Below are 26,246 nucleotides of genomic sequence, written 5' to 3' on the forward strand. Positions count from 1 at the left end.
GCTGAACTCAAGAGTCAGATGCTTAACGGCCTGAGCCACCCAGGCGCCCTGTTTGAGTTTAAAAAAAAATTATTATTGTGAGGGGCATATTTCCTTACAGGAGAGTAGATAGGCCCCGGAGGAGGGCACCTAGGGAGGGCCTGGCTTGGTTGTCTGAAGGTGGACAATTTCTCATTGTTGGTTATTTGGAAAGTCCCTCTGGTTTTAACTGGGGAGTGGGCTTTAGCTCCTTCCAGAGGCAGGACAGGACCCTGTCCTCGTCTAATGCTTTTGATGGAAGTTCAAAAGGAAGTGGAGGCTTCTCTGAGTGCCTTGATCTACACTCTTTTGCAGCCCCTTTCTTTCCCACATCCTGCATAAAACCAGACAAGCAGGGTCCAGGGCTCCCATCAGACTCTTTTTATTGTCTCTTTTACAAATGAGGTTCAGGTGGAAAGAGATAGAAAGGGAAGAGCTCGCTCTCTGGCTTTTGAGCATCACTGCCAGGAGGGACGAGACCACCCCCCTCCCCCGCTCCTCTCTGCTCACCCCCATTAACCAGGAGGAGGGGTTCCCATCCAGAGCTCCCAGCCCCGGGACAAGCCCTTCCCCATGGAATTCCTGATATCCTCCTCAAGGGTCATCTTGGTTCCTAGAGAGAGGAAGGAGGCTGGTTTGCAAGGCCCCAGGCTGGGGCAAGCAGGCCATAGGAGGCACCATGCCTCTTCTCTTCCTCAGCCCTTCTCCTGAACCCACTCTCCTCTGGGGAGCGCAGGCTCCTCTACGTATGACCTTGTCTTCACCCTTTGTCACCTGTTCTCCAGGATTCCTCCCTCCCCCCTCACTCCCTGGGTCCCCTCCTTTTGACACTTGCTCAGAAAGCCCTTCTCTCCCTCCTGTTTTCAGCTGCCCCTTGGCTCGGCCCTCCTAGCCTTCTACTCCCCTTGTTTGCATGCCCTAGCCCCCACCTCTCCACGTTTCTGTCCTGGCCTTTGGCTCCGGCTCCGGCTCCGGCTCCGTGCAGGGCCCCGGGAGCCTCGAGAGCTGCTGGAGCCTCTGGAAGAGTTGCTGCCCGCTGTGGAGCAGGTGCTGGTGGCCTGGCTCCGGGACAGGAAGCTTGGTCGGCTGTAGGGGGGCAAGGTCTCCTCTGCAGCACAACAGAGAAGGGCAACCAGGCAGAGAAGAGAACGTCACCGTTTGCCCAGTGGGCCACCTCGGCCTCAATCCCAGCTTTAGAGGAAGAGTTGAGGGCAGGCACGGGGCTCGGGCCATCCTGGGGGCTGAGGGAAAACAGAATGCCCCAGCACATGGCCTTGACATGACAGGTGCTCCGAAACCCACCGGGAACTCCCAGACAGAAAGAGCCCTGGCAAAGGAGAGACAGAACACCCAGCCCCACTCTTCTGTCTTCTGGGCTTCAGTCCTGGGAAATTCTACAACTGGGGAACTTCAGGGGATTTTTCCCAGGGAGAGCCACAGAGACAAGTGTAGGTTTGGATCAAATGCATGAACCCAACTGAGGGTGAGGGGTAAGCTGGGTTGAAAACTTCAGAGTCCTTCGATGGCACGGTCTATACTATACTATCAGCCTCCAGTGCCACCTTCTTGTGTGGCAGTGAGCCTCTGGCCTGCCCTGGCCCTCCTTACCATCCAGGTGGGGACCCCGCTGGGCCCCCAGGGGCCCAGCCTGCACCAGTCTCCTCTCCCCACTGCGTTCCCGCTCCCGTTCCAAGGAGGACATGCTGCCTACTGCTCTCAGCCCTAAGGCCCAGCTCGTCTCTTCCTCTGGTGGCGGCAAGGGTGGTGGGGGCAAGTCTGGGGAGAGACCTGTTTTCAGCAGAGTCTCCCACCCCTCCTGATCCCGATCTTTCTCCCGATCCTACTCCCCGGCACCAGGAGGCTGTGACTGAACAGCCCAAGATTTGGGTTCACCTGCTCCCTTCTCCAGCCCCCAGAGCTCACCCTTGGTTTCCTGCCTATTCCCCCCACTGTCACCATCTCTCACGGCCCAGGGCACCCTCACCACCAGGACTGTGCTCCCGACGGTAGGGAACAGCCTTGGGTTTCCGGATTCGGGCGCGGGGCCCTTGAAGTGGAGGAGCCATCTCCCCAGGCACCTGCCAGGTTCTCCCTGTCCCATCGGCAGACGGGGAGAAGAGTGGGTAAGAGAGAGGATCAGGCAAGGGGCTCGAGGGTGAAGAGGAAACAAGGTGGGGGGGCGGTATGGGGAGGTAGGGGCAGGCTGAGTGTTCTGCAGACTCACCGGGGCCACTGCCGGCGGCACTGGGGACAGGGCTGGGGCCAGCACCCGGGCCAGCAGGCCTCCCTTCGTGGCTACTCAGAGTGGGCTGGGACACACTGAGAGGGGAACTTGGCCCAAGGGGCACCCTCCTGCAATGACATGAGGCCTCAGCGCGTGTTCACTCAAGAAACTCTAAGTGCCCACTATGTGCCAGGTCCTGTGCTAGGGACTCCGATGAACAAGGCACAGGCTGTCCCCACAGGGCTCCCAGGCTAGTGAAGTATGAGGAGAGCCATGTTTTTGAAATGCCCCGAGAAGCTTGCAGAGCCACTCCAATGGAGAAACAGTCTGAAGGGAGTGAGAGACCTTGTCAGCCATCACGTTCCTTCCGGAATCACACTTCCACTATGACACGGTCATGAGACCTTCTGTACCCCAGATCCATCCATCCATCCATCCATCCAGCCATCCGCAGAACAGATATGCACCCAGGGCCTATACTGTGCAAGGCACTATATACCTCCCTACCTGGGCATCTGGTGGAGATGGGGAATGTCAGTGGGGGGCTGGGGAGGGTCAGGAGGTGAGGGGGTAAGAGTGGCTGTGGACTGCTGTCCATAGGAAGATGTGGGAGAGGGGGCTTCCCCTTGGGATGGAGGGACCAAGCAGCCTCCCCTGGAGCTGGGCTCGGCCAGATGGCTCCTCTCAGGCATTGGTGGGCACCACTCTTCTGGCTCTGAGCTGGGGACAAAGAGGAAGGAGAGTAGCCATGACTGAGCAGCTTCCACTTAGCCTTCTGGTTGCCCTCTCCCCTCCTCTCCCAGCACCTCTGCCCTCCCCCTACTGGTCCCATCTGTTTAGGGCATCTGCAACAGGGCACATCCTTACCCGCCCTCCAGGTCCTCCTCCGGCCCCTCTAGGCAGCTCAGTTCACAGGAAGGGGGAGGTGGGGGCAGGGCTTCTGGCCAGTTGAGAGAGGGCATCTGAACAGGTTTTCCCAGAAGCTTTACTTTGCCTCCCCTGGCTCCTGAGAAGGGTGGGATGGGGACACACGGAGATACGAGGCAGATGAGAAACGTCAGAAGCAAGTGCTGGGCTGGGTCCCAGAGGGGAAGGGTAGAGGATATTCTTTGGGGATACTCTGCTCAGAGCTAAAATGGGGGTGTTAGGGACTAAGTCATACCACTGTCCCCCTGGCTCCATTCTGGAGGAGCATACTGGCTCCAGGTGCCTGGATCCCCTGAGGGATTTTGGGGGAAACCCCCATGGAAGGTCTGCAGCTCCTCCCCAGCTGGGTCAATGGTGCTGTAGACAGGACCCTCGGTAGGGGCGGCAGTGCCCCGGGCGGTCTGAGCCAGGTACAGGGAGATCCCTGCTTCTGAGGAGGAGAAAGAGGGAGGCCAGGGGGGGAGGCAAGGGGCAGGGGGCAGAGACAGAGGACATAGCGGACAACAGGAGAATGGAGGGCAAAAGGAGATCCCACCGGATCAACTTCTTCCCCCACCCAAACCTTACTTCCCAAACCAGGGTAAAGGTTAGGCATGAGAGAAGCTCCCCCAACTCATATCCTCCCCAAGGACTGACCAACCTCAGGAAGACTGACAATCCTCGGCTCCCTTCAGTTTGCCCCAGGAGGTGGAGAGGAGAGAAGGGTGTTGGGGGCCAGGTGTGCCCCTGAGGGAATTAGAACTCCTCACCATTGTAATATCTGTCGTCTGGGTCAGGATTGCTGGGGCAGCAGCTCCCCCTGGGCTCCTGGGCTGAGGGGCTTCGAGATGGGTGGGGCCACGAGTCTGCTAGCCAAGGGTAGGGGGCGGGGCCAAGGCCCATGGGTGGCCTGAGGGAAAGCACGTGAACGCTGGGGACCCAGAGCCTGAACAGGCCAGCGAATTTAAGGGTAAACAGGAATTGTAGGACAGTAATGGTGAATTTGGGGGTGGCAGGTGGGAGACAGTCAGTGGCAGTGAGGCCTGGGGAGGAAGGAGAATGGTTTCTTGATGGGGGGGGGATTATCCTTGGGAGATAGATTAAGAGGATTACCTGGAACTGGCTCCAGAGAGGCCCTCTGAGTGTGGGAAGGACACTGGGAAGATGAGGGGGAGACTGAGTGAGAGAAGGGCCCATACTTGGGGTCTGAACCCCACTGGAGCAGAGAGAGCTTACCTGCAGGTGTGTAGGCAAAGGAGGCTTCCGAAAAGGAATCCATGGGAGAAAGAAGAGGGTAAATGGAGAAAGGGTCAGAAATACCCACATTCTTGTCCCCTTCTTGGCCGCGGTCCCAATTGCACCACTCAGCCTGTACCCTGGACCGATTTCATCAGAATTTCTAGGAGTGGGACTCAAGCATCAGTATTTTTCTAAAAGTTCCCCATGTGTAGCCAAGGTTGGGAACCCCTGATCTAAGAGACCTCAGAATCTCTCCAGACACGCCCCTCACCAGGGAGTAGCAGAAATCTAGTCGGCTCTTTTCAGCGGGCCCCGCCTTTCCACCCAGACCCCGCCTCACAAGTTAACGCCCAGGATCCTGACCACGCCCCTCCGGCCAGGCCCCGCCCCCTCCAGAATTGCCCCTTCTATACTGAGACTGACTGCAAAGCCCGCTCTCCTCTCGAGGCATCTTAGGGGAAGATTTTACCCGTCTCCCCAGACTCAGGTCCCGCCCCTCCGGGCCCCGCCAGTTCCCCCCAGTCCCGTCCGCTCCCTGCCCGACGGTGCCCACCGCGCGTCCCTCTCGAAGGAGCGATGCTCGGGGAGGGAGGTGGGGGAGTGGGGGAGTTGGGGGGGCACCACCCCTCCCTTCTGACCCCGCCCCCACCCTCCGAGCGGTGAGGCCCTCCCGTCCCGCTCTCCGTCCGGCCCGCCTCCCTCCCCGAGGGGCGGGATCTCCAGGCCCCGCCCACTCCGAGGCCCTCCCTTCCGTCTCCCCAAGGCCCAAGTGCGCCGGTCAGCCCGCGCCGCCCCTCAGGCCCCGCTCACCCGTGTAGTGACTGAGCTCCTTGCGCTGCCTCCGGCGCCGGTAGAGGACGGCGCAGAGCCCGAGCAGCAGCGCCCCGCAGGCGGCGCCACTGCCCGCGAGGAAGGCCGGCTCCCGCAGCACCCTCGCCAGCCGCTCCGCCAGCCCCGGGCCCACCTCGAGCCCAGGCTCCGATTGCGGCGGGGAAGCTGTGGGGGTCAGAGAGGTGAGGGGACCAGGGGCCTGGAAACCCGGCAGCGAGGAAGAGGGGCCATCCCTGACCCCGTAGGCACCCCCACTCCAGGACCCACCCCCCTCCAATTCCCCAGCCCGGCCCGCCCAACCCCCCTCCGGACTCACGCAGCTGCACCGACACCGGGACACTGGCCACGCCCACGCCAGCGCTGGTGGCCGCCGCGACCTGGGTCCGGTAGAGAAGACCGGGCAGCAGTCCCCGGAGCACCGCGGAGCGTGCCCAGCCTGCCGCGGACCGGTTGAGGTGGAAGCGGCTCTCATTGCCCAGGCACCAGATCTGGGGAGGCCGAGACCCGGGTTTAGAGAGTCTGAAATGGGATCCTGGCCTCACGTGGAAACTCGAAGCTCTGAATAGTAGAGGGGGCTTAGCCAGGGATCATTCAGCCCGGAGGGAAACACTCTGAAACCTCTCTCCTCTCCCCCAACCTCATCTCCAGCCCCGAGGTCATTCTAGGTTCCCTCCTCCCTAATCCTAGCCCCTAGCTCTCCCCCGCCACCCAGTCCCTTAAACCCTGTACCTGGTATTCCTTGATGACCCCATTTTGCTGGGAAGGGAGCGGAGGTTCCCAGGACACCGTGACACTGTTGTTGCTTTCACCCCCCAAGGCCACTGTCACTCCCTGGGGGGGACCACTGGGGGCTGGGCCCCGAGAGGAGCATGGTGAGAAAGACAGTCATTGCCAGCTACCCCTCCTGCCCCAACCTTCCCCCTCCCAGGTATCATCTTGGGAACTGAGATATCAGGTATCCCTTCTTCCCACAACTCCCCTTGCTCTTCCCCTGCAAACTTCTATCTTCCCCCACTCCCTCTTTCCTGTTGTTCATTCATGGGCTCTGTGCACCACCTCCTTACCTTCCTCAGGAATGCTCCTGGTCACGAAGGGACTTTCAGCCCCCAGCCCCTCCTGGCCTTGGGCTTGCACCTTGATCTGAATTTGGGTCCCTGGCGGGAGTCCTCTTAGCACAGTACTTTGCTGGCTTGGGGACTGTAGGTCCAGTACTGTCCAGCTTCCCCCATCAGGACCTGCTACCCTCCAAGACACCCGGAAACCTTGCACCAGCTGGACTGGGCCATCTACCTGTAGGAGACAGGACAAAGCATACCAGAAGGAGAGCCAGGGACCACACAAGTCCTCCGGGCTCTGCCCCACCTCCAATCACCCGGTCTTCCCCAGCCACTCACCTCCCACTCCCGTACCCATTCCTGGAGGTCCCTATGGCCCCCATCATCATCCCTGCCCTTAACCGCATCCCTATGCCACACTCACAGTCCAGGACACCTGCAAGCTCCGGGGCCCAAGAACTATGGGCTCCTGCATGCGCACAGCCACTTCAGCCAGCCCCCGCTGGCCTCTCCAGGGGTCCTCCACTGGCCTGGATGGGTTGCTGTCTATTGACCAAAGAGCCCACTCAGCCGGGGCCACCAGGGACAAGGAGTCAGACTGAAAGTGTGCCTGTATCCTACCTTGTGCCGCTCCCACAGACTGCACTACTTAGTACTCCAGAACACACCCCAGGATCAGGAGGGGGCTGGTCAGGGGAAGAGCTTCCAGAGGTGGGCCTGGGTGTCCAGCTAATAGGAATCTACTCTCTGCACTTTAGAGACCTCAGTTCCTCATCTCTAACATGAAGATGAACCCTCCAAGATCCCTTCTAGTCCTAATAAGCTACATTATCTGTGGGTAAAAGGCTCAGAAGTGAGGGGCTACCAAGATGACTGGATTTCCCTCTCTCCCCTCTTCTCTTGTCCCCTCCACGAGAGGGAGGCGTGACCTATTCCAGACTGGGCTACCAGGAGAGGCCGGGCACAGCAGAAAAGAGCTGCTATGCTGCCATAGTTTGGAGGGGGGCACTCTGCAGTGTTTCGTGTCATATCCCTGAGCCAGGGACTCTGACCTTACTCACCCTGGGTGCGCACAGGTTCAGAGACGGGGCTGGGCTCACTGAGGCCCCAGGCTCCCACAGCGCGCACCAGGAACAGATAGGTGGTGCCGGGCTGCAGACCACCGACCACGTGTGTCTCCAGCCTCACGCCATCTGCCACTGTCCGCCAGGTGTTACCAAATATTTGACTGCAACGGGAATGGGGTGACGGAGTTGTCTGAGCCAGGGACCCCCCAGTTGTCTACTCCCTCTCGTCCATTCTCCTCCCCTTGGGAGAGGGAACTGGCAGAACTCTCCGCACCATAGCAAAGACCCTGAGGACATAAGATCCCCTTCTTTTGACTTTCCAGGTTTGCATGTAAAACTTTCTCCATACCTGAAGGCCTCTATCACATAAGAGGTGACTGTGGCCCCCGCCTGCGGGTTGGGCTTCCAGGTCAGGGTAATGCTGTTCTTGGTGATCTCAGTGACCACTGGCTGAGAGGGAGGCCCTGGAGGGCTACTGGGTTCTGTAGGCGGCTCTGGTGATCCTCCCCAATCTTCTGCAGTAAGGAGATAATCTTTAAGTAGAAGGATGGGAAAAGGACGGCCCCCCCCATGTAACCTGCCCCCTTCCCAGAGAAGCTAAGGAGCTGTGACAGGGGTGACGGTGGAGAGGGGGACGGAGTGAACTAACCCCTACTCACATCTGCCTCCCAAGGGCACCACTTCCGTCCTTCTCCTCCCCACCACCGTGGCCGTGGCATTTGGAAACTTAATCAGTGCTGGGGCTCGGGGAGGTACTGACTACTTTCGAAGCAGGTTTGGATGGAGGTGTTGGCAAAGCAAGGGGACAGAGGCAAAACTCACCCCGCGTCCTAAGCCAGCTACTCCATGTGGCCTCCCCTGTGGAACTCTTGGCCACACAGCTGTAGAAACCCATGTCCATCTCCTGTAGGAGAGGGTAGAGGGCTGGCAAACTGGGGATGGAGCAAGGTAGGGTGAGGGGGTGGAGGTGGGTGTTCAGAGGCTGGGGAAGGCATGGTCCACTTTCAGTGGTCTCAGAGAGCAGAGGAGTAGAACTGGAGTTAGTCCCAGCGGGTACTTACGAGAGGTGGGCACGCGGACCGTGTGGCCGTTCTCAGTTACTCGGGTCCCAGGGGGGAGACTCACCTGCACACTGGCGATGTACAGGGTACCGTTGGCCATGAGGTTGAGCTGGAGGTCATCCCCCTGCAGCCACTGCCCATCCTTCTTCCATTGGACGCTAGGTTGAGGGTTCCCAGTCACTCTGCATGGCAGCCATACAGAGGAGCCGAGTGCCAGCGTCTGATTGGCTGGTCCCTGGAGGATGATGGGAGGCAGCCCATCCAAGGAGGAGGCTGAGAGAGGAAGAACTTGGGCACCTCAGGAGAGGATCCCGGGTTCAGGCCACCAGCCCCTTGTCTTCCTTCTCTGCTCCTTCACTCGTCCTCCCCCCGGAGACTGGAGGGGCTTCGATAACCATCTGTAGTCTCTGCCTGGGACCAGCCACCTATTAGTGGTTGCTGTGGCTGATTTCCAAACTTCAAGGCCATGTCTCAGGAACACGCCCCTCCCCTTGCAGACATATTATATAGAAACCAAGAAAAACAGGTATCTTTAAGCCATTACTTTCTTTCAGGCCATAGGTCCAGGCCTATCTCCATGAGCACCTACCTCTTTTTACCTCCAACAGGGCCTTGGCCAGGATGCTGCCGGCCACACTAACAGCCTGACACACGTAGTAACCAGCATCCCCGCTCTGCACATCAGTTATGTTGAGCTGGCCTCTGGGAGAGACTGAGAAGCGCCCCTTGGGCTGAAATGGCTGACTGGGGAAAAGCAGAACCTGGGGACAGAGCAAAGAACCAGGGTAGGGAATGAGCAGGCAGCTGACAGAGAGAAAGATCCCTATTCCCATCAACCCCAGAATTCAGAGAATTCCTAAGGTTCTAGCTCCAACTCTGTCCCCACCAGCCAGTTATATGACCTTGGGCCAACCAGTGAGATCTACTCACAAAAATGTGGAAACTTTATTAGATGATTTTGGGGTGAACTTCCCAGCTTTGTGACTTATAAGTTAGGAAACTCTGAGCAAGCTCTTTAACCTTCCTGAGCCCACATTTCCCCAAATTTGACTCTTAGGGGATAGTTACGAGGATTAAATGAGTAATCGTGAAAATCTTTTAACATTATGTGATAAAGGTTAAATATCTTCCCCTTTTTTCTGGCTCTATGTTACGTAGATACACGGAAGGTAGGGAAAGAGGTTAGGGTCACAGGTAAATGGCACGTGGTTGATCCCCTGATGGATACCTACTACCCTCTACTACCCTCTACTACCATCAGCATTTCTATTCATTTAAGAATCTAGTTAAAATACAGCAATCCCGGATGCTAGAGAAGATGTTGGAAAATTGTGGCTGTGGATTTGGAAATGAGGTAGTGGGAGAACTCGTTTTCCAGTGGGGTGGGATTAGTCAGACTTTTTTATTATACTGACCCTGTTTCCTAGTAGCAAAATTCCCACCCTTCCCCTAGTGGTTGGTACTCATGTTGTGTAACTTCAATGAATGTTCCTTCTGGTTCTCAATTGAGGAATCAGTTTGCCAAGGTGTGTGACTGTGAGCGCCCCCTGGTGGAAGCCCCTTGTAAGTAGATGAGCGAGTCGTGCTGTACCCTGAGCAGCTTTGGAACAGTACACTTTCCAGAGCAGCATATTAAAGCCCAGGCCCCAGGTGTCTGGGAGAGGAGGCACCGACTAGATTTGCCACATCTTCAGGACAGCCTTGCCTAAAATAGAAGGATTCTGGGCGCCTGGGTGGCTCAGTCGGTTAAGCGACTGCCTTCGGCTCAGGTCATTATCCCAGGGTCCTGGGATCTAGTCCCACATCCGGCTCCCTGTTCCGTGGGGAGCCTGCTTCTCCCTCTCCCACTCCCCCTGCTTGTGTTCCCTCTCTCGCTGTGTCTCTCTCCGTCAAATAAATAAATAAAATCTTAAAAAAAATTATCAAAAATCTGGAAGCGATCCAGTTTTTTAAAAAAATAATAAAATAAAATAAAATAAAATAAAATAAAATAATAAAATAGAAGGATTCTCCAGGGAATTACCATACAGGACTGTTTCTTCCCACCTAAGCATTATTAACATCATTTCTTTTTAAAGTGTTCAATACGTTCCAGGCCTTTTATATTCATTATCTTATTTAAGCCTCCCAAATAACCTGCAAGGGTTTCTGGGAGGACCAAAGGTAAAACGGGACCACAGAGAGAAGTCTGCAGAATGTACAAGGAGGGAGGCTAAGACCCAGAGGAGAAGCTTGTGGGAAGTCCCACAGAGCTGGCCACCTACTTGACTTCCCTCCTTTTGCCAGAAGATGGCAGGTGGGGGGTTTCCTTTGGTCTCACACTGGAAAGCCACACTCTCTCCAGGAGCTGCCATCTGGTCCTGGGGCTGGGTCACCAGCTGGGGTGGGACTGGGAAGGGGGAGGGGATAAAGGAACAGGGAGTCAGGGCACTCAGAAGGGAGACTGAGGGAACAGGAGAGAGAGAAGCCCAAGCTTGGCTTAAGTAGGAGCAGATAGCCAACTCTTGTTTCAAGCCTGCTCAGCTTTCTCCTCCTTTCTCTCCTTCTAAAAACTCTCAAGTGGCCTACCCGTATCTCCCACCCAGTCCTTTCTCCCTCGTTCTCCTCTTCACCCCGTCCTCCACATTCCCTCATCTCGTCCCTGCTTCTGGCAGTCCCAGGTGGGCCCTCACCGTGAACACTGAGGGAGCCAGAAGCTTCAGCGCGGCCCACGCTGTTCTCAGCCACACAGGTGTAGGTCCCCTCGTCGTCGGCACTCACACGCCCAATCCAAAGGCTGTGGTCACTCCGGATCTCATACCTGCTCCACTCCCCACCCCCAGGCTGGGTTGGCCACAGCTACTGACCCCTTCTCTCTCCCCCAAGACAGACACCAGAATCAGGTACATAAAGACAAGGTAGGCCCCAACAGGGACCGAAGCTGGAATCCATGGACCCATAAAATGAGATGGGGACTAGATAGGGCAGGGGCCACAGGCTCTGGGAGACAGATTTCTCTGTGTCGTCAAGTGAGACTGTGTCTGCCTTCCAGTTTTCTAGGGCAGGGTATGCTCTTGAGCTGGTTGAGTCTCCTTACAGGCAGGAGGAGGGGGATTCTCACCTGCCTGTGGGCAGTTCCCCATCCTCCTTGCGCCAGCGTAGACGGGGTGGGGGATCCCCTTGCACCTCACATGCGAAATCCACAGGGGCATCTGCCAGGACCACCTGATTCACTGGTCTACGCAGGAATGAGGGTCGCTCTATGGAGCCAGAGTGAGTGAATCGTCAGGAGATCTCCAAAGCTTCTCACTACCCAGGCTGTACACCCCCGTAACCCCCGTAACCCTCCCTGTGCCTACCCAGTACCACAAGTTCAGCTGCCCCACTCTCCCGTTCTCCTGCCATGTTGGAGGCCACACACACATACATCCCGGCATCACTCTTGAGTGTATGTGACATCATCAGCTTCCCTCCACGAATCTGCAGAGTAATAATGGTAACTTTGGTCTTTTGTAGCCATCAAAGCATATTTTTTTATTTATTTGATCCTCCCAGTAAGCCAATGAAGACCAGTGAAGAAAGTTGACACACTTATCAGATAAGGAATCCTTAAATGATCTGCCCAAGGGAGTGGGGGGGTGGGGGGGCTCAGCTCTGTGCTTGCTCCCACAGCCCAACCTACCTCCCATGAGTTCCTGGGGCATCTTGCTCCCCACCTATTTTATTCCAATTCCATCCTATCCATCCTTAACTTATCCCTCACTTAATAGCTGACTCTCCATGCTCAGCCCCCTACCTTATGGCCCCGCCCACCATGATGGTCTTGTCCTGCCCACCCCCCCCACCGCCCCCCCCACCCCACCCGCGTCAGATCCCCAGCCATGGCACCACGCCTCACCGTGATCCTTCCCTCCTCCTCCTTGAGTCTTGCACTGTCCTTCTTCCAGGACACGGAAGGCTCTGGGTGGCCACGGGGGGGCACGCATTCCATTACCGCTGGCTCCCCCACTGCCACCACCACGTTTCCAGGGGACTGCCGAAAATCATCACGGAGGACTGGAGAGAGAGATAGACAGAGACAGAGACAAAGAGAGAAGGAGAATGAGTGAGCAGGGGAACCGATGAATAACTGGGTTAGGACACAAGGGAAGTGTTTTGGGGAGGGGTGTATCACCACAGACCTGCACTCTTCCCCAGGTGCAAAGATACCAGGCCCACTTCCTCCTCTGGCCAGGGCGTGGACGTTAGACACCAAAGGTCACGGTCCCAAAAGAAGATGCTGAAGGGGCTGAGACTGGGGCTGGTTCTGGATCGGCTTACCTGGTGCCCTCCCGCCTCTGGTTGGAAGCAACCAGAGGACAATGCGACTCTCACCTGCCACTTCCAGCGACGCATTTCTACTAGCCGCTGCCCCCAGGTAGTTGCGCGCCACACAAGTGTAGACACCCTCGTCGGGACGCGCGCGGCGCCCGTGCACGATGCGCGGGAAGAAGAGGGCGCCGCTGGGCAGCAGCAGGCGGTGCGCGCGCGGATCCTCGCGCGCAGTGGCCACTCGCGCCCCATTCTTGTACCACTCGATGTTAGGCCGCGGCCGGCCCTCGGCGCGGCAGGGCAGCGTGGCCGGCTCGCCTCGGGAGACCAGCAGATCTGGCGGCTGCTCCACGATGCGCGGCATCGCGTCCTCCGGCTCCACCCTGGATGCTGAGGGCAGGGGGGTTGGCACAGAGCATTTCGACCAGGAAATTAGGGGACAGGATCCAGAGAGAAAAACAACGCTGTCTGCCCACCCTGTCCCCCTTCCCCCTGTAGGGGTCCTCTGGGCAGACACCCCCACGTTCGTGGGCTGGAAAGGATATGCGTACAGATGGGCCTATCAGTAGAGGAATCAGGACACAAACTCCTAGGCCGGCTTTCTAGGCTGCCTAAAGACACCAGCCTTCTCTCTGGCCAAGGTTAAGTGGAGAGTGGGCCTTGTCTGGGCAAGTAGACCACCCATCTAGTCCACGGGTATTCAATGTCCCACACCGGCTGGTTTGCAGATTGTCCTTGCTCCCTGAAGGGGTGCACCAGAGCCAACACGTGGTCCTTGGCCTCTGCATGGTGGTGGGCCCGAAAAATGGAGAACGTGGGCCAGCCTAGAGTGTCTTAAAAAAGGTAAAACGAGAGTGATCTGACTGGAGTCTGGGACTAGGAGAGGTTCTTAACCTGGAGTCCATGAATGGACATAGAGCCCTTCTTTGTCTTTTTTATTTTTTATTTTTATTAAGTAAACTCTGTGTTCAACTGTGGACTCGAACTCATGACCCGGAGATCAAGAGTTGCATGCTCTGCCAACCGAGCCAACTAGGTGCCCCTCTTACTGATTCCCCAGACAATCATGCTTGGAGGAACCTGTGAAGTCATGGGAATTGAATGAAAATGGTAGTGAAATGTGAATAACATTCCTTTTCTAAGAGGTGCAGAGTTTTCAACAGATTCTTCTCCAGGTTGATGTAGCCGAGAAAGGCTAAGAATGCTAACTAGGAAGGGAATTCCTCTCCTTCCTTTGTTTCATCGGATCGGTTCACCTGCATTTTCTGTTCCTGCCTCTCACTTGGCCTACAGACTCCTGCTGGCTTCATCTTCTGCAGTTGCTTTGGGATCCAGGATCCTGAAGCCCATTAGGCCAGACACTCCCAACTTTGTCAAAAGTGGATTTGTAACCTGGTGGCGGCCAGTAGGCACCACTGCTGCCTCACCTAATTTGGTGTCCTCAACTAACCAGGACTACCCCTGCTTCTGTTCTCTACCTTACCCTTCCCCCGCCAGCGCCCCCTCCCACTCAGTTCCAAAATCCACCGGGACTTTTAGCTCCCAGCCTCGGTGTGGGATTGGGCTTCATGTCCCCACCCCTCCTCTTAGAAGTTCCTATGGAGACAAAGCTGGAAAGGGTCGCCCCATGCTGACATTGTCCTGGGGAGAGTTTATTTAACTGGCTAGGACAAGATCAGTTTCCCTCCCACTTAGGGAAGGGAGTAATTTTCTCGATTTCCTTCCTTCCAAATGGAAATCTCTGCTTCTCAGCCATCTCTTCTCTGGCATCCCATCCCAGTCCCAGTTTAGGCAGAGCCCCATGCCATGGTAGAGCAACTAAGAGCTCAGGGATTGTCCTGGAACCAAGTAGGGCTGGGATCTCAGATTTGACACTTCCTAGCTCTACGAACTTGGGCAAATTATGGAGCTTCTCTGAGTCTCAGTTTGTTTGAAATATGGGAGCAGTGATAAGGCTGTCATAAGACCATTATATATGTAAAGCACTTGGGGGAAGGCTCAATAAATATGGTAATTCTCTGATTACTTAGGGGCTCTTCCTCCCTAGCCCACTGGACCTTATCAGATTCTATCAGGCCCCAATATTCCTTTCTGCCCCATCGTATAACCTTAGAGTGTAATGGAAATAGGTTTGTTATCGCTAAGCTTTGTGTTGCTTTTGTGACCTTTGGAGTACTTTTCATCTTCTCTGAATTTGTTTCCTCAGTTGCAAAATGTGGCCATCAGTAACTTCCCTACAGACCTCCTTACATTTTCAAGCGTAAACGAGACAATGTATGGTGACAACACTGTTAGAACGGTGGGGGTACAGAGGTGTGTCTGCGCCATCTGTGAGAAGGGTTCTTCTATCCTTAACCTCCTGGGAAACTGAAGGGGGGCCAGGAATTTGGAGAATTCCAGCTCATTTCCCACCTTCTTCGTCCCTGCTCCCTCGTACATACCACACCCTTCTGGTCGGCCCTTTCCCCCTAATTCCTGTAGACACAGCTGCCGGCGCCCTTTCCCTGGAATTTCTTCCCTGTCATTCCCGGTCTCAGGAGATGCTCCGACAGCAGCTAATGAATAGCTAATGATCATGCTAATGAAGCTCTGGGGCTCCTCCCTCAGCACCCGGAGTACCCCACACACAAACACATGCACACTGCCCAGGTCTGCTTTTTCGTCATCTTCGAGTTTCCAGGACCGTGCTGCCCCTAGATTCGAGTGGGTGGATGTCAAGGGATGGGGACTGCGGAGGAACCAGAGGGGAAATCCTGGGCAAAGGTGTCCGGGAAAGCGGGAATTCCAGACGGGGCCGGCAGGGGGCGCGATCGGGCCTCTCCCCAGACTCCGCTCTGGCCGCCTCCCCGCGGCGCTAGGGGAGAGCGCGCTGTCTCAGTCATTTATTAATCACCGTAATTAGCGGTAACGACCTCGCCACCCGCGCAGCCCGCCCGCCGCAGTCCTGCCGGGTGGGCCGGCTGTGAGTTCCACCTCTGAGGGGCAAACTTCTAAGTTCCCTAAACCGCTCTCCGCTTCTGTCGCCCTCTGTAGCAAACACTCTTTTAGCTTCAACATTTTAGCTTCCTCACCCAAGTCCTAAGTGAGTTCTTGGAAAACTTAGGGTCCCGAAGAAAAACCTGCTAGCTGGGTGGGTCACCAGGTGGCGCGGCTTGGCCCAGGCCCGCCGGCGACGGCGTGCCCTCTTCTGCCCTCCCTGCCGTGGGTCCCGGCCTCTCTTAGCTCGGTACTTGCCCATCACCAGCCACGGTTCTCCTCACTTGGGGTGGCCGCTGGGGTCGGTTGGGCAGATGGAGAGCAACGGACTTAACAGTCATCTCCTCCCAAGCCCTGGATCTTCCGCCGATACCCCCACTCAGGTGCTCCAAGCCCCAAATTACCCCTTGGTTTCCCCCCCCCCCCCGCCAGGCGCTTGGGAGGCTCCGCTTAGTCCCAGATCTTGAGGCAGGAGCGCGTTGGCCTCCCCCTCCACGCCGCCCTCCCACCTTACCCCATCCCTTGATCCGACGTCCTCACTGGGCAGGGTCTTACCGTTGAAAGAAGGATCGCCGGGGGGCAGCAGGCTGTGGTTGAGCGCCGCCACCGAGGAGTTGAAGCCGAAGAGCAGGTCGCTGGAGTTGGAGATGTCCCCCGCCAGGGAGTCCGCGAACAAGTTCATCTGCAGCAGTGTTTTGAGCAGGTAGCGCAGCATGGCGCGACCCAGTTGGGACCGGGGCGGGGGGCTCGGGGCCCAGCCCCTGGGTCTGAGACCCGCGGGCCGGGAGCCGTAAGCCCCTCCACAGCCTCTGCCCGCTGCCCCAGCCACGGTGCCGCTCTCCTGCCGGCGCGCCTGGGTACGGTGCGTGCCTCCGCGTGCCCTCCTCCTTCCCTCGTCCTTCTCTCCACCCCCCAGTGCCGGGGTCCCCCGGGAGCTGGGCGGGAGGAAAGCAGGTGCCACGCCGATCACGGCGTAATTAAGGGATTAATCCCCCTCCCTCCACCCCTCCCATCCCCACTCCGATGGCCACTAGCAGGGCCAGAGACTAGAGTCGCGTAGCGCGCGAGTTGGAGTCCCCGCCCCGCGCCCCGCGTCCCGGCTCGGGATTCTGGACGCCGCAGGAGAGTTTCCCTCCTTTCTCAAAGCAGTCAGGATGAGGGAGGAGGCTCTGTCGGACTCTGCCCTTTTGACTGCCTTTAAAGCAGGAATCCCATCTCTCTTTTACCCGCCCTTAGGCTAAGACCAAGAACGCTCCTCTAGCTCTCAAAGCCCTGGTTTCCATTTCCTCCCAAGTCCTGGCGCTTAGCTGCGAAGTGCTGGAGGCTGGGGTGGTGTGGAGTGGGTGGGGAATAATTGCACGGCGGGTCCACCCCTTTACCCGCAGTCGCCCATTTTGCAGCCGAGAGACCATGGGACAAGGTGCTGCGTCTTGACCCAGAGTCCTGCTCCAGACCCTCTAATCTAGTAGTAACTGCAGGAGATTCAGCACGGATAAAACTGGAGGGGACAGGCCCTAGGAAACAGGCATTTAGCATCCATATGCATACCCCTGGCATCTATTTGCATACTTCTGCAGTACCGTGCTCTGACATGATTTATTAAATTGTTACCTTCTTGAGGAGCCTGCAGGCAGATAGTCCAGGAAAAGACAAAGAGAGCAATATTGTTTCTGTAAAGGCAAGCGCAAGAGAAGAGAAGGGCTTGATGCAAAACTCGTGCAAATCCGTTCAAACCCCATAAAGATTTTCCTTCCAACGGGGAGCAGCGGGGAGAAACCATGACCCGCTCTTCTCCATCCAGCCTGCTTCTGAGTTTTCTGCAGTTCTTTTTACCTGAAGATCTCCTAGTCCCCCACCACCCACCTACCCGTCCACTCGCGCGTGTGCACACACACTCACTCGCTCACTTTCCTGGAAATAGCGTTGAGGTGTCAAGGGGAGAGAGAGACCTGGGCCTACCTATCTGGGGTGAGGCCGTGTTGATGGCTGAGTGGTGGGGTTCTAGCCCAGTCATCAGGCTCTGTATGATGAGACCACCTTCGTGGGGTGGCTGCCTCTGACCCGGCAGGGGCTAGGTGAATAGGTCGAGATCCAGAAAGGTGGATGCTACAGGGTCATAGAGCCCACAGTAAGCACATTCAGGAGTTGAAGTATCAGGCAGACACTTTGTCAAAGGGTGGGAGGCTTGTCCCAGAACTCCACCCTCAATCCACACGCCGTCCCCTTGATCTAAAAACTAACATGTTTAGGTGTCTTCCTACTCGCCCCCCACACCCACCCTCGCATCGGCTCTGCGCTGGACTGACTTCGAAAAGCCAGAAGCAAGTGTCAGGGGCTTGGGGTGCAGAGACCGCCGGAGGAAGGCAGCGCCCTGGGAGCTGTTCTTTCAGCACCTCATCTGCCCCTGCTGAACTTGGGGTCAGGCGCCCCACAGAGAGCTTAAATCCGAGCCGACCTTGAGGCTGAGATGAGTCGGGGTTGACAGACGAGAGAGAGGGGCTAGCGACACATTCTCTCTAACGCAACAGGATACTAAAAGATGGGATTTCACGCTGTCCCTTGTTCCAGGGCCAGGCAGCACTCAGGTAAGAGACCGTTAAGGACGGTAGAGGTTTCCCTCACCAGAAATCAATCCGTTCAGGAATGACCCGTCCGGAAGTGCGTTCCAATCCCATATTTGCCAATTGGAAGACATCACCGTTCTGGACTTCAATTTCCTCATCTGATACGGAGAAATTGTACTACTTTCTCCGCTCTGATGCTTCAGATTTCCGGTTCTGGGGCCCTGTGCTCTGCCTCCTGCTGACTGGGGTCACCCAGCTTCCATCACACCAGAGGCTAAGCCAGGAGAGAAATCCGGGGTCCTGGCACCTGGCCCTGCTGCAGGGCTCGGAGGGCTGAGGCAGACAGGAAACTGCGTCCCACCGTGTAGCTCCTGCCCCATCCTAATCCCCCGATTTGCTCCCGGTTGGCCTCTCAGCAAACACAGGGCCTGCCAGCGTCTAGGGGCTTGTCACCCTGTTAGCGGATTTGTTCCCGGAGACGGCTCAGTTAATTGGCCCTTTATTCGGGGATCAGGGCGTATTTGCTCAGGGTTCCCTGAGCGGAGGCTGCAATTCAGCCCATGGGCAAGGCTGCTTCCTAATCCCTGTCATCCTGGTTTGGAGGCTGGACAAATAGTGGGGCCACTCTCCTTTCTGGGACTCTCCTGGCCTGAATCTCCTGTTCCTCCTCTACACCTCGCCCCTTCTTGGGATGTTCTTTTTCCTATTCCCACCTTTCTTCTTGTTTCTCTCTGTGCTTTCCTTCTTGGTACTTCTCTGTATCTCTAGAATACTCTCCCTTTAAACAAACTCAGACCTAATGCCAAAAGAGGGTGAGTACTCAACTGGGGTATACTGGAGAATAAACACCTCCCAAGTTCCCTTCCCCTGCCCTGGTGTTCCTAGAGCCCTAGGTCTAGGAGACGGTGAGACAGAGAGAAGACGGAGAAGGCCCACCAGGGGTCACACCTTCCAGTTCTGTCCTCGGCCCTCTCTTTCCCTTCCTTTCTTAAAGTCAGATGGGCAGCCTGGAAACTGGCCCTGCACCTTGTCAAGTCCAGCTTCTCTCTGGGCTGTTCCCAGGCCATTCTAGAAGGAGTTTGCTTCCTATTTGTCTCCTCACTAGCCACGCCTCCCCTCCCACAGAATACCAACACAACTCTGGCTTCTCCCTCTTGCATAGACAGAGTAAGTAACTCCCTGCATCTACCTCCATTTCTTACCTGTAGACTGTAGGTGCTCTTGTAGCACCTAAAACACTCTGAATGTGTGCAGTGAAATTGGGGAGCCCTTGTGTGGGGGTCCATTCAATTGATTTATAAGTTTCCACCTTGGACTGAAGAAAGAATCAGAGTTCAGGGCCTCTCTCTTCTACTGCCTCAGGAGACTACTTCTTTTCCAGAGTCTTATCAATAATACAGTCTGCACTTTAAAAAGGGTAAGGAAGAGAAAAGCGGGTTTGGAAGTTGGCAGAAAGAAGAGAGAGTAGCCCCAGGCAAGGAGGATGGGGAAAGTTTGTTCTGCTAGGGTTATGGCATCTAGGGGAAAGAAGTGTGTGTGTGTGTGTGTGCGTGCGTGTGTGTGTGTTGAGGGAGAGAATAGTTACCCCAGGCCAACTTCCTTGGCCTAGTGCCAGCACATAGGCCAGAGAATGTGGCAGGGAATTTTCAGGGACCAAGCTGGGGACTGTATGGGAGGCTTCTTGGTGGTCCCAAGCCTGCAAGCCAGCTGGTGGTGGATGAAGCTGCTGACATGTAATTGCCCAGGAGGGCAGTCTGAGGACAACCCCCCATCTCACACTGATTACTGCCACTGTCTGTCTTCCCAGTGCGTGCACACGCACCCCCCCCGCCCCACCCCCACACACCGCCCAACCCATTTACATCCCCCTAGAGCCTGGAGCTTCCCATTACTCTCTCTGCCTGGACCCCTTCCCAGGGCACTGGTACACATTGAGCATATGTGTGTGTTTTGGGGGTGGAGGGGCAAGGAACTAACATCTGTCCCCCACCCCCACTAGGCTATGCCTGTGAATGACCCAGCAGGGTTGCTGGCTTCAGAGTGATGATGCCAGGGGGCAGTGACCCAGCCAGCAGGGGCCAGAGGGCCAAACGGGAGGGGGGATCAGAGAGCAAAGAGCAGACACCCGGCTGGAAAGCAGACAGCAGGAGCCTGCCCCCGGCAGGAGCCAAGGATTGTTGGCTCAACCCCTGTAGCTGCTGAGATAATAAGCCAGGGCCCCCTGCTCAAGAGTATCCCTTGCCCCACAGGGTTCCAGTGGAGGAGGCTGCGGGGAGACACTTTGCAACACACTCCATCAAGTCTTGAAATCTGGAGGCAACTGGGCAGAAATATCCAGACCCCAGTACAGATGGAATGAGGGCTAGAGGAGAAAGAGCTTTCCTGGGTCCTTTTATAAAACTTGGTACAGAGCAAGCACTCCATAAAGACTGGTTTTGTGAATACATCTGATGAACTAGTTAGTCCTCACAACTGCCCCCTCAGAGCTCACCAGCTTCTCTGCCTCCCCCCTACCCTCCTTATATTTATTTCCCAGGGCTACTGTTACAAAGTACCACAAACTAGTTGGCCTCACAGAGCAGAAATTTATTCTCTCCCAGTGCTGGAGGCTAGAAGTCTGAAGCCAATGTGTCAGCAGGGCTATGTGCTGTAGTAAGGCTTTAGGGGAAATCCTTCCTTGCCTCTTCCAGACTCTGGTGGGTGCTGGCAGTCCTTGGCATTGCTTGGCTTACACATCCATCACTCCAATCCCTGCCTCCGTCCTCACATGGCGTTCTTCCCTGTATGCCTGTATGTGTGTGTGCGTCTTATAAGGACAGCAGTCACTGGGTTAAGGTCTACACCAATACAGTGTGATCTCTTCTTAAACTAATTCTCTCTCCAAAGATCCTATTTCCAAATAAGGTCACATTCTGAAGTTCCCGGGGGATACGAATTTGGGGAGATACAATTCAACCCAATATGCTTTCTTTTCCTGTTGTTCTTCCCTGCTTCCCCCTCTATTATTCCTGGTGCTCTCCTAGGGGCCCCATTTTGCTGATTTTGAAAATAGTTTTGTTATTATAGGCATAATACATACACAAGCAAAAATACCCAAGCAGAATAAGAGAGTATGAGATGAATAGTCAAAGTCCCCACCATTCTTTTGTTTTTAAGATTTTATTTATTTATTTATTCATTCATTCACTTAGAGAGCCGGCGTGAGCAGGGGGAGGGGCAGAGGGAGAGGGAGAGAGAGAATCTCAGGCAGACTCTGTGCCCAGTGTGGAGCCTGACGCCAGGCTTGATCCCACGATTCCAAGATCATGACGTGAGCCGAAATCAAGAGTTGGACGCTCAACCAACTGAGCCACCCAGGTGCTCCAAAAGTCTCTCCACCATTCTTAAATCCTTCGTCTTATAGACCCATTTGCCTGGGTAGCTACTGATGGTTTCCTGTGTATCTTTCCAGACTCTAAAAAAGCATGTATGTCTCTATCCTTTTAAAAACACAAATATGATCATACTATGTGTACTGTTTTACACCTTGCTTTTTTAACTTACCAATATTTTTAGGGCACTGTTTCATATCAGTATGTGTATCTACATCTTTTTTACTTTAATGACTGCTTAATATTCCATCCTATGGATTTATCATACATTTGTAATCAGTCCCCTATTTATGGAAATTTGGATTGTATCTTTTTTTAAAATAAGCAATGCTACAAATAAACATACATATATCTTTGCACACATGTGTAACTGTAGGATAAATTCTTAGAAGTGAAATTGTAGAGGCAAATAATAGCTGAGAACAGCTAATGTTTGTTGAGAGGTTCTATTCATTCAACCACCTGGCAGATGTTCACCAGGTACCGACTACATGCCAGACACAGTTCTGCAGGTAGGAGCTACCTGTGTGAGAAAGATAGACAAGGAATCTGGTCTGAGCACTTTAAAGACATAATCTGCTTTTCACAGGAGCCCTATGATGTACGTACTCTTATCTCTGTTTTTCAGATGAGAAAATTGGGCCTAAGAAAGGATAGTACGTGAAGTAATTTTACTTAAGTAAACTCCCCAAAATCACACAGCAAGACTTTTGAGCAGAGGAGTGACATAATCTGACTTATTTTTAATAGGATTTCTCTAGCTGTGATGGGAACAAACTGAAGATAAGGCAAGGGTAGAGAACGGGAAAATGGCTGGAAACCTTTTGCAATAACACAGGCAAGTGATGATGGTGATAGGACCAGGGTGGTACCGGTAGTGATGAGTGATAGCCAGATTCTGGATATATTTTATTTTATTATGTTATGTTAATCCCCATACATTACATCATTAGTTTTTGATGTAGTGTTCCATGATTCATTGTTTGCGTATAACACCCAGTGCTCCATGCAGAACGTGCCCTCCTTAATACCCATCACCAGGCTAACCCATCCCCCCACCCCCTTCCCCTGTAGAACCCTCAGTTTGTTTCTCAGAGTCCATAGTCTCTCATGGTTCGTCTCCCCCTCCGATTCCCCCCCTTCATTTTTCCCTTCCTACTATCTTCTTCTTTTTCTTCTTTTTTTTTTTAACATATAATGTATTGTTTGTTTCAGAGGTACAGGTCTGTGATTCATCAGTCTTACACAATTCACAGCGCTCACCATAGCACATACCCTCCCCAATGTCTATCACCCAGTCACCCCATCCCTCCCACCCCCCACCACTCCAGCAACCCTCAGTTTGTTTCCTGAGATTAAGAATTCCTCATATCAGTGAGATCATATGATACATGTCTTCCTCTGATTGACTTATTTCCCTTAGCATAATACCCTCTAGTTCCATCCACGTCATTACAAATGACAAGATTTCGGGTTTTTTGATGGCTGCATAATATTCCATTGTGTATATATATATATATATATATATATATATATATATATATATACCACATCTTCTTTATCCATCCATCTGTCGATGGACATCTTGGCTCTTTACACAGTTTGGCTATTGTGGACATTGCTGCTATAAACATTGAGGTGCATGTATCCCATCAGATCACTACATTTGTATCTTTGGGGTAAATACCCAGTAGTGCAATTGCTGGGTCGTATGGTAGCTCTATTTTCAACTTTTTGAGGAACCTCCATACTGTTTTCCAGAGTGGCTGCACCAGCTTGCTTTCCCACCAACAGTGTAGGAGGGTTCCTCTTTCTCCGCATCCTCGCCAACATCTGTCGTTTCCTGACTTGTAAATTTTAGCCATTCTGACTGGTGTGAGGTGGTATCTCATTGAGGTTTTGATTTGGATTTCTCTGATGCCCAGATTCTGGATATATTTTGAAATTAGAGCTGCCAAGATTTTACTGAGATGGGGAAGCTTAGATTCAATGAATAATATTAGGAAATTAGGTTTGGGGCATGTTAACTTTGAGATGATTATTAGAAACCTTGGTGGTGTCATCACATGGGCAGTTGGATGAACTAGTCTTGAAGTTCAGAGGAGCAGTCTAGGCTAGAGCTATAAATTTGAGGGTCCTCGTCATATAAATGGTATATAAAGCCACAGAAGTAGATGAGATCATCAAGGGAAATAGAATAAAATGGACAGGCCAAGGACTGGGCCTTTGGGTACTCTAACATTTAGAATTTAGGAAGTTGAGGACGAAGCAAAAAGAAAACTAAGAAGGGGCCAAAGAGATAAGAGGGAATCTGGGAGAGCGTGATGTCCTGGAACCCAAGTTAAGAAAGGGGAATCCAAGTGACAGAGGAGGGGGTCCATGGTAAGTGGAGTAAGATCAACTAGGATGAAGACAAAGATTAACCACTGGATTTAGTAACGTGGATGCCACTGTTGGTGATGAGAAAAGCAGTTTTGGTGGATTGGCGGAGGCAAAATCTGACTGGAGTGGATTCAAGAGTAAATGGAAGGAAAAGAATTAGTTTTGCCAAAATAGGAAGAGTTGTAGGGAGACAGTTGAAAAAAGTAGAAAAAATATATATTAATACATATATAAATATATATTTATATATTTATACACATATGGGAGAAACAAACTCATGTTTATGCACTCACTGAAATTATCTAATAGAGAAAGGAAATCCATGATACAAAGAAGAGGGGGGAGAGTTGCTGGAACAATGTCCTTATATGGGAGACATGATGCACTCTAGCCCATAAGTGAACAGGTTCACTTAGGAACATTATTCATCCACAGTAACAGACACAGGGTAGGGTGTCTGGACACATACAGATAGGTGATAAGATGTGGCGGGAGCCAGTGGGAATTCTCTTCTGATTGTTTCTCCAGTTCCCGTGAAATAGGAAGCAAAGTTATCAGCTAAGAATGAACATAGGGGAAGAGGTGTTGACAGTTTGAGGAGAGAGAAGAGTGTATAACAGTCATGTGGGAGAGCAAAAGACTTAACACCTGAGGAAATACAATGTAATCCTAGGCAGCATTAGAGGACTGCTTGCAATCATGAATTAAAAGTGAAATAACTGTGGTGCCCGGGTGGCTCAGTCGGTTAAGCATCCGACTCTTGATTTCAATTCGGGTCATGATCTCAGGGTCGTGAGATTGAGCCCCGCTGCGGGCTCCATGCTGGGGGTGGAGCCTGCTTGAGAGTCTCCCTCTCCCTGTGCCCCGCCCCCATTCTCTCTCTCTTTCTCAAAAAATGAAATAAAAATAAAAGTGAGACAACTGTGCATGGTTTTGCATTTTTTTCCGTGTCCATTCAGCTCCTTGGGTGTAGGTACAGGGAGGTAGAGAGTTGGATTTTCCCATCTTTGTGGGTTAGCCAGACAAACTTAAAGAAATGAGAGTCAGGTAGGGAAGTTGAGAATGTATGCAAGAAACTGATTCTGATGATTGAGTAAAAAAGGAAGTAGAGCCATGAGTTGATAAACTGAAAAAAGTGACAGTGAAAAGGAGTTGAGATCAATGGAAAGAACTGATCAAGGGATTGTCCTAATGGGGTCTAAAGTTTGTGGGAATTGGAATATCAGAAGAGGTGAACAGGAAAAAAAATAGGAGATGGTGGTTGGAAATGAGAATGCTTGAAATTAAGATCATGAAGTAGTTCAGTTATTGCTTATGACAAGGTCTGCCAGGGTATGACCACAGGAAATAACAGCTGGGGTAGTGCAGACAACAAGACTGTGGTAGGAAAGGTCAAGAAACTGAGCAGCAAGGATATTGGATGGATCATCTAAGTGGTCATTAAAACCATCAAGAATTAGAGCCGGGGAAGAGTGGGTGAGAGACAGCTAACTGGGAGCTAAAACACACAAGGAACAAGGTGACATGACCCTGGAGTCGATAGTGGGTGGTCCTGAGATGGTGGGTCGTAGAGTCTTATGACATTAGACTGAAAATTGGGGAGTTTTTTAGGGAGGAGGCAGGGAGAATGGTTCAGATTCAACAATAAAGAGGAAGGAGTATGCTTATCGCCCTTTAGGACCAGTGATACAGATTTGTGGAGGAAAATAGCTGCCTCGTTTTTATGTCCTCTACTAATTTTAAAGTTTTCATCATGGAGACCTTGAGCACTCCTTGTTTGTTTATTCCAATGTTTATTGTTGTTGTGTTACAAATGTATACAGGATCTTTCTTTTGGACTCCTAACCTCTCCATATGCCCCTTAAACTCTGAGCTGAGCATGCCACTCCAGTGAGTTTCTGAGAGGTATATCATCAGCTCTGTACCTCCTGCCCAGTTCAATGTCACTGCCTTACCATCTTTCATTCTGACAACTGAAAACTAACTCCCTGCATCCAGTCTTCCGCTGAGAATCCATTCTCCACACTGCTGCTTTGGGGAGTTGTCATATAGTTGTTCAACCCCCCATTTAATAAGTACCTACTAAGGACTGAGCTACAGGTTTGGCTCTAATGTTCAAATCTGATCATGTCACTCACTCACTTAAGGATTATAACGGCCCCTCAATTCCTACAGGATAGATCCCACGCTAGTGGCACCCAAGTATGGCCATAGTCCAGATGCTGTCTGCCTTTCCAAGATCTTCTCCGTTACCCCACAACT

The 26,246-nt window shown here is 53.4% G+C and overlaps 1 protein-coding gene across 4 annotated transcripts; it reads right to left on the bottom strand.

Annotated features, from left to right (window-relative positions):
• Window positions 1-384: 384 nt before the first annotated feature.
• Window positions 385-16,631, bottom strand: ROBO3 (roundabout guidance receptor 3). Of its 4 annotated transcripts, XM_036123279.2 has the most exons (28): window positions 16,223-16,631; window positions 12,755-13,081; window positions 12,279-12,436; window positions 11,740-11,860; window positions 11,502-11,640; window positions 11,074-11,201; window positions 10,666-10,790; window positions 8,991-9,162; window positions 8,466-8,674; window positions 8,163-8,244; window positions 7,690-7,855; window positions 7,335-7,501; window positions 6,698-6,819; window positions 6,283-6,508; window positions 5,948-6,069; window positions 5,535-5,706; window positions 5,198-5,383; window positions 4,385-4,408; window positions 4,262-4,304; window positions 3,919-4,058; window positions 3,405-3,599; window positions 3,110-3,248; window positions 2,750-2,962; window positions 2,243-2,370; window positions 2,003-2,110; window positions 1,627-1,794; window positions 948-1,126; window positions 385-631 (listed from the first exon to the last, which is right to left on the bottom strand). In XM_036123279.2, exons 1-28 carry the CDS (start codon window positions 16,380-16,382, stop codon window positions 620-622), a joined length of 4,131 nt encoding a protein of 1,376 aa, XP_035979172.1. In that variant the 5' UTR covers window positions 16,383-16,631; the 3' UTR covers window positions 385-619. The 4 variants fall into 4 exon arrangements, with proteins under 4 accessions (XP_035979172.1, XP_035979178.1, XP_035979177.1 ...); XM_036123285.2 differs by lacking the exon at window positions 3,405-3,599; XM_036123284.2 differs by lacking the exon at window positions 1,627-1,794 and having other exon boundaries at window positions 948-1,104.
• Between the last annotated feature and the right edge of the window lie 9,615 nt (window positions 16,632-26,246).

This window comes from Halichoerus grypus, chromosome 11, assembly GCF_964656455.1.
Source record: "Halichoerus grypus chromosome 11, mHalGry1.hap1.1, whole genome shotgun sequence".
Taxonomy (NCBI): domain Eukaryota; kingdom Metazoa; phylum Chordata; class Mammalia; order Carnivora; family Phocidae; genus Halichoerus; species Halichoerus grypus.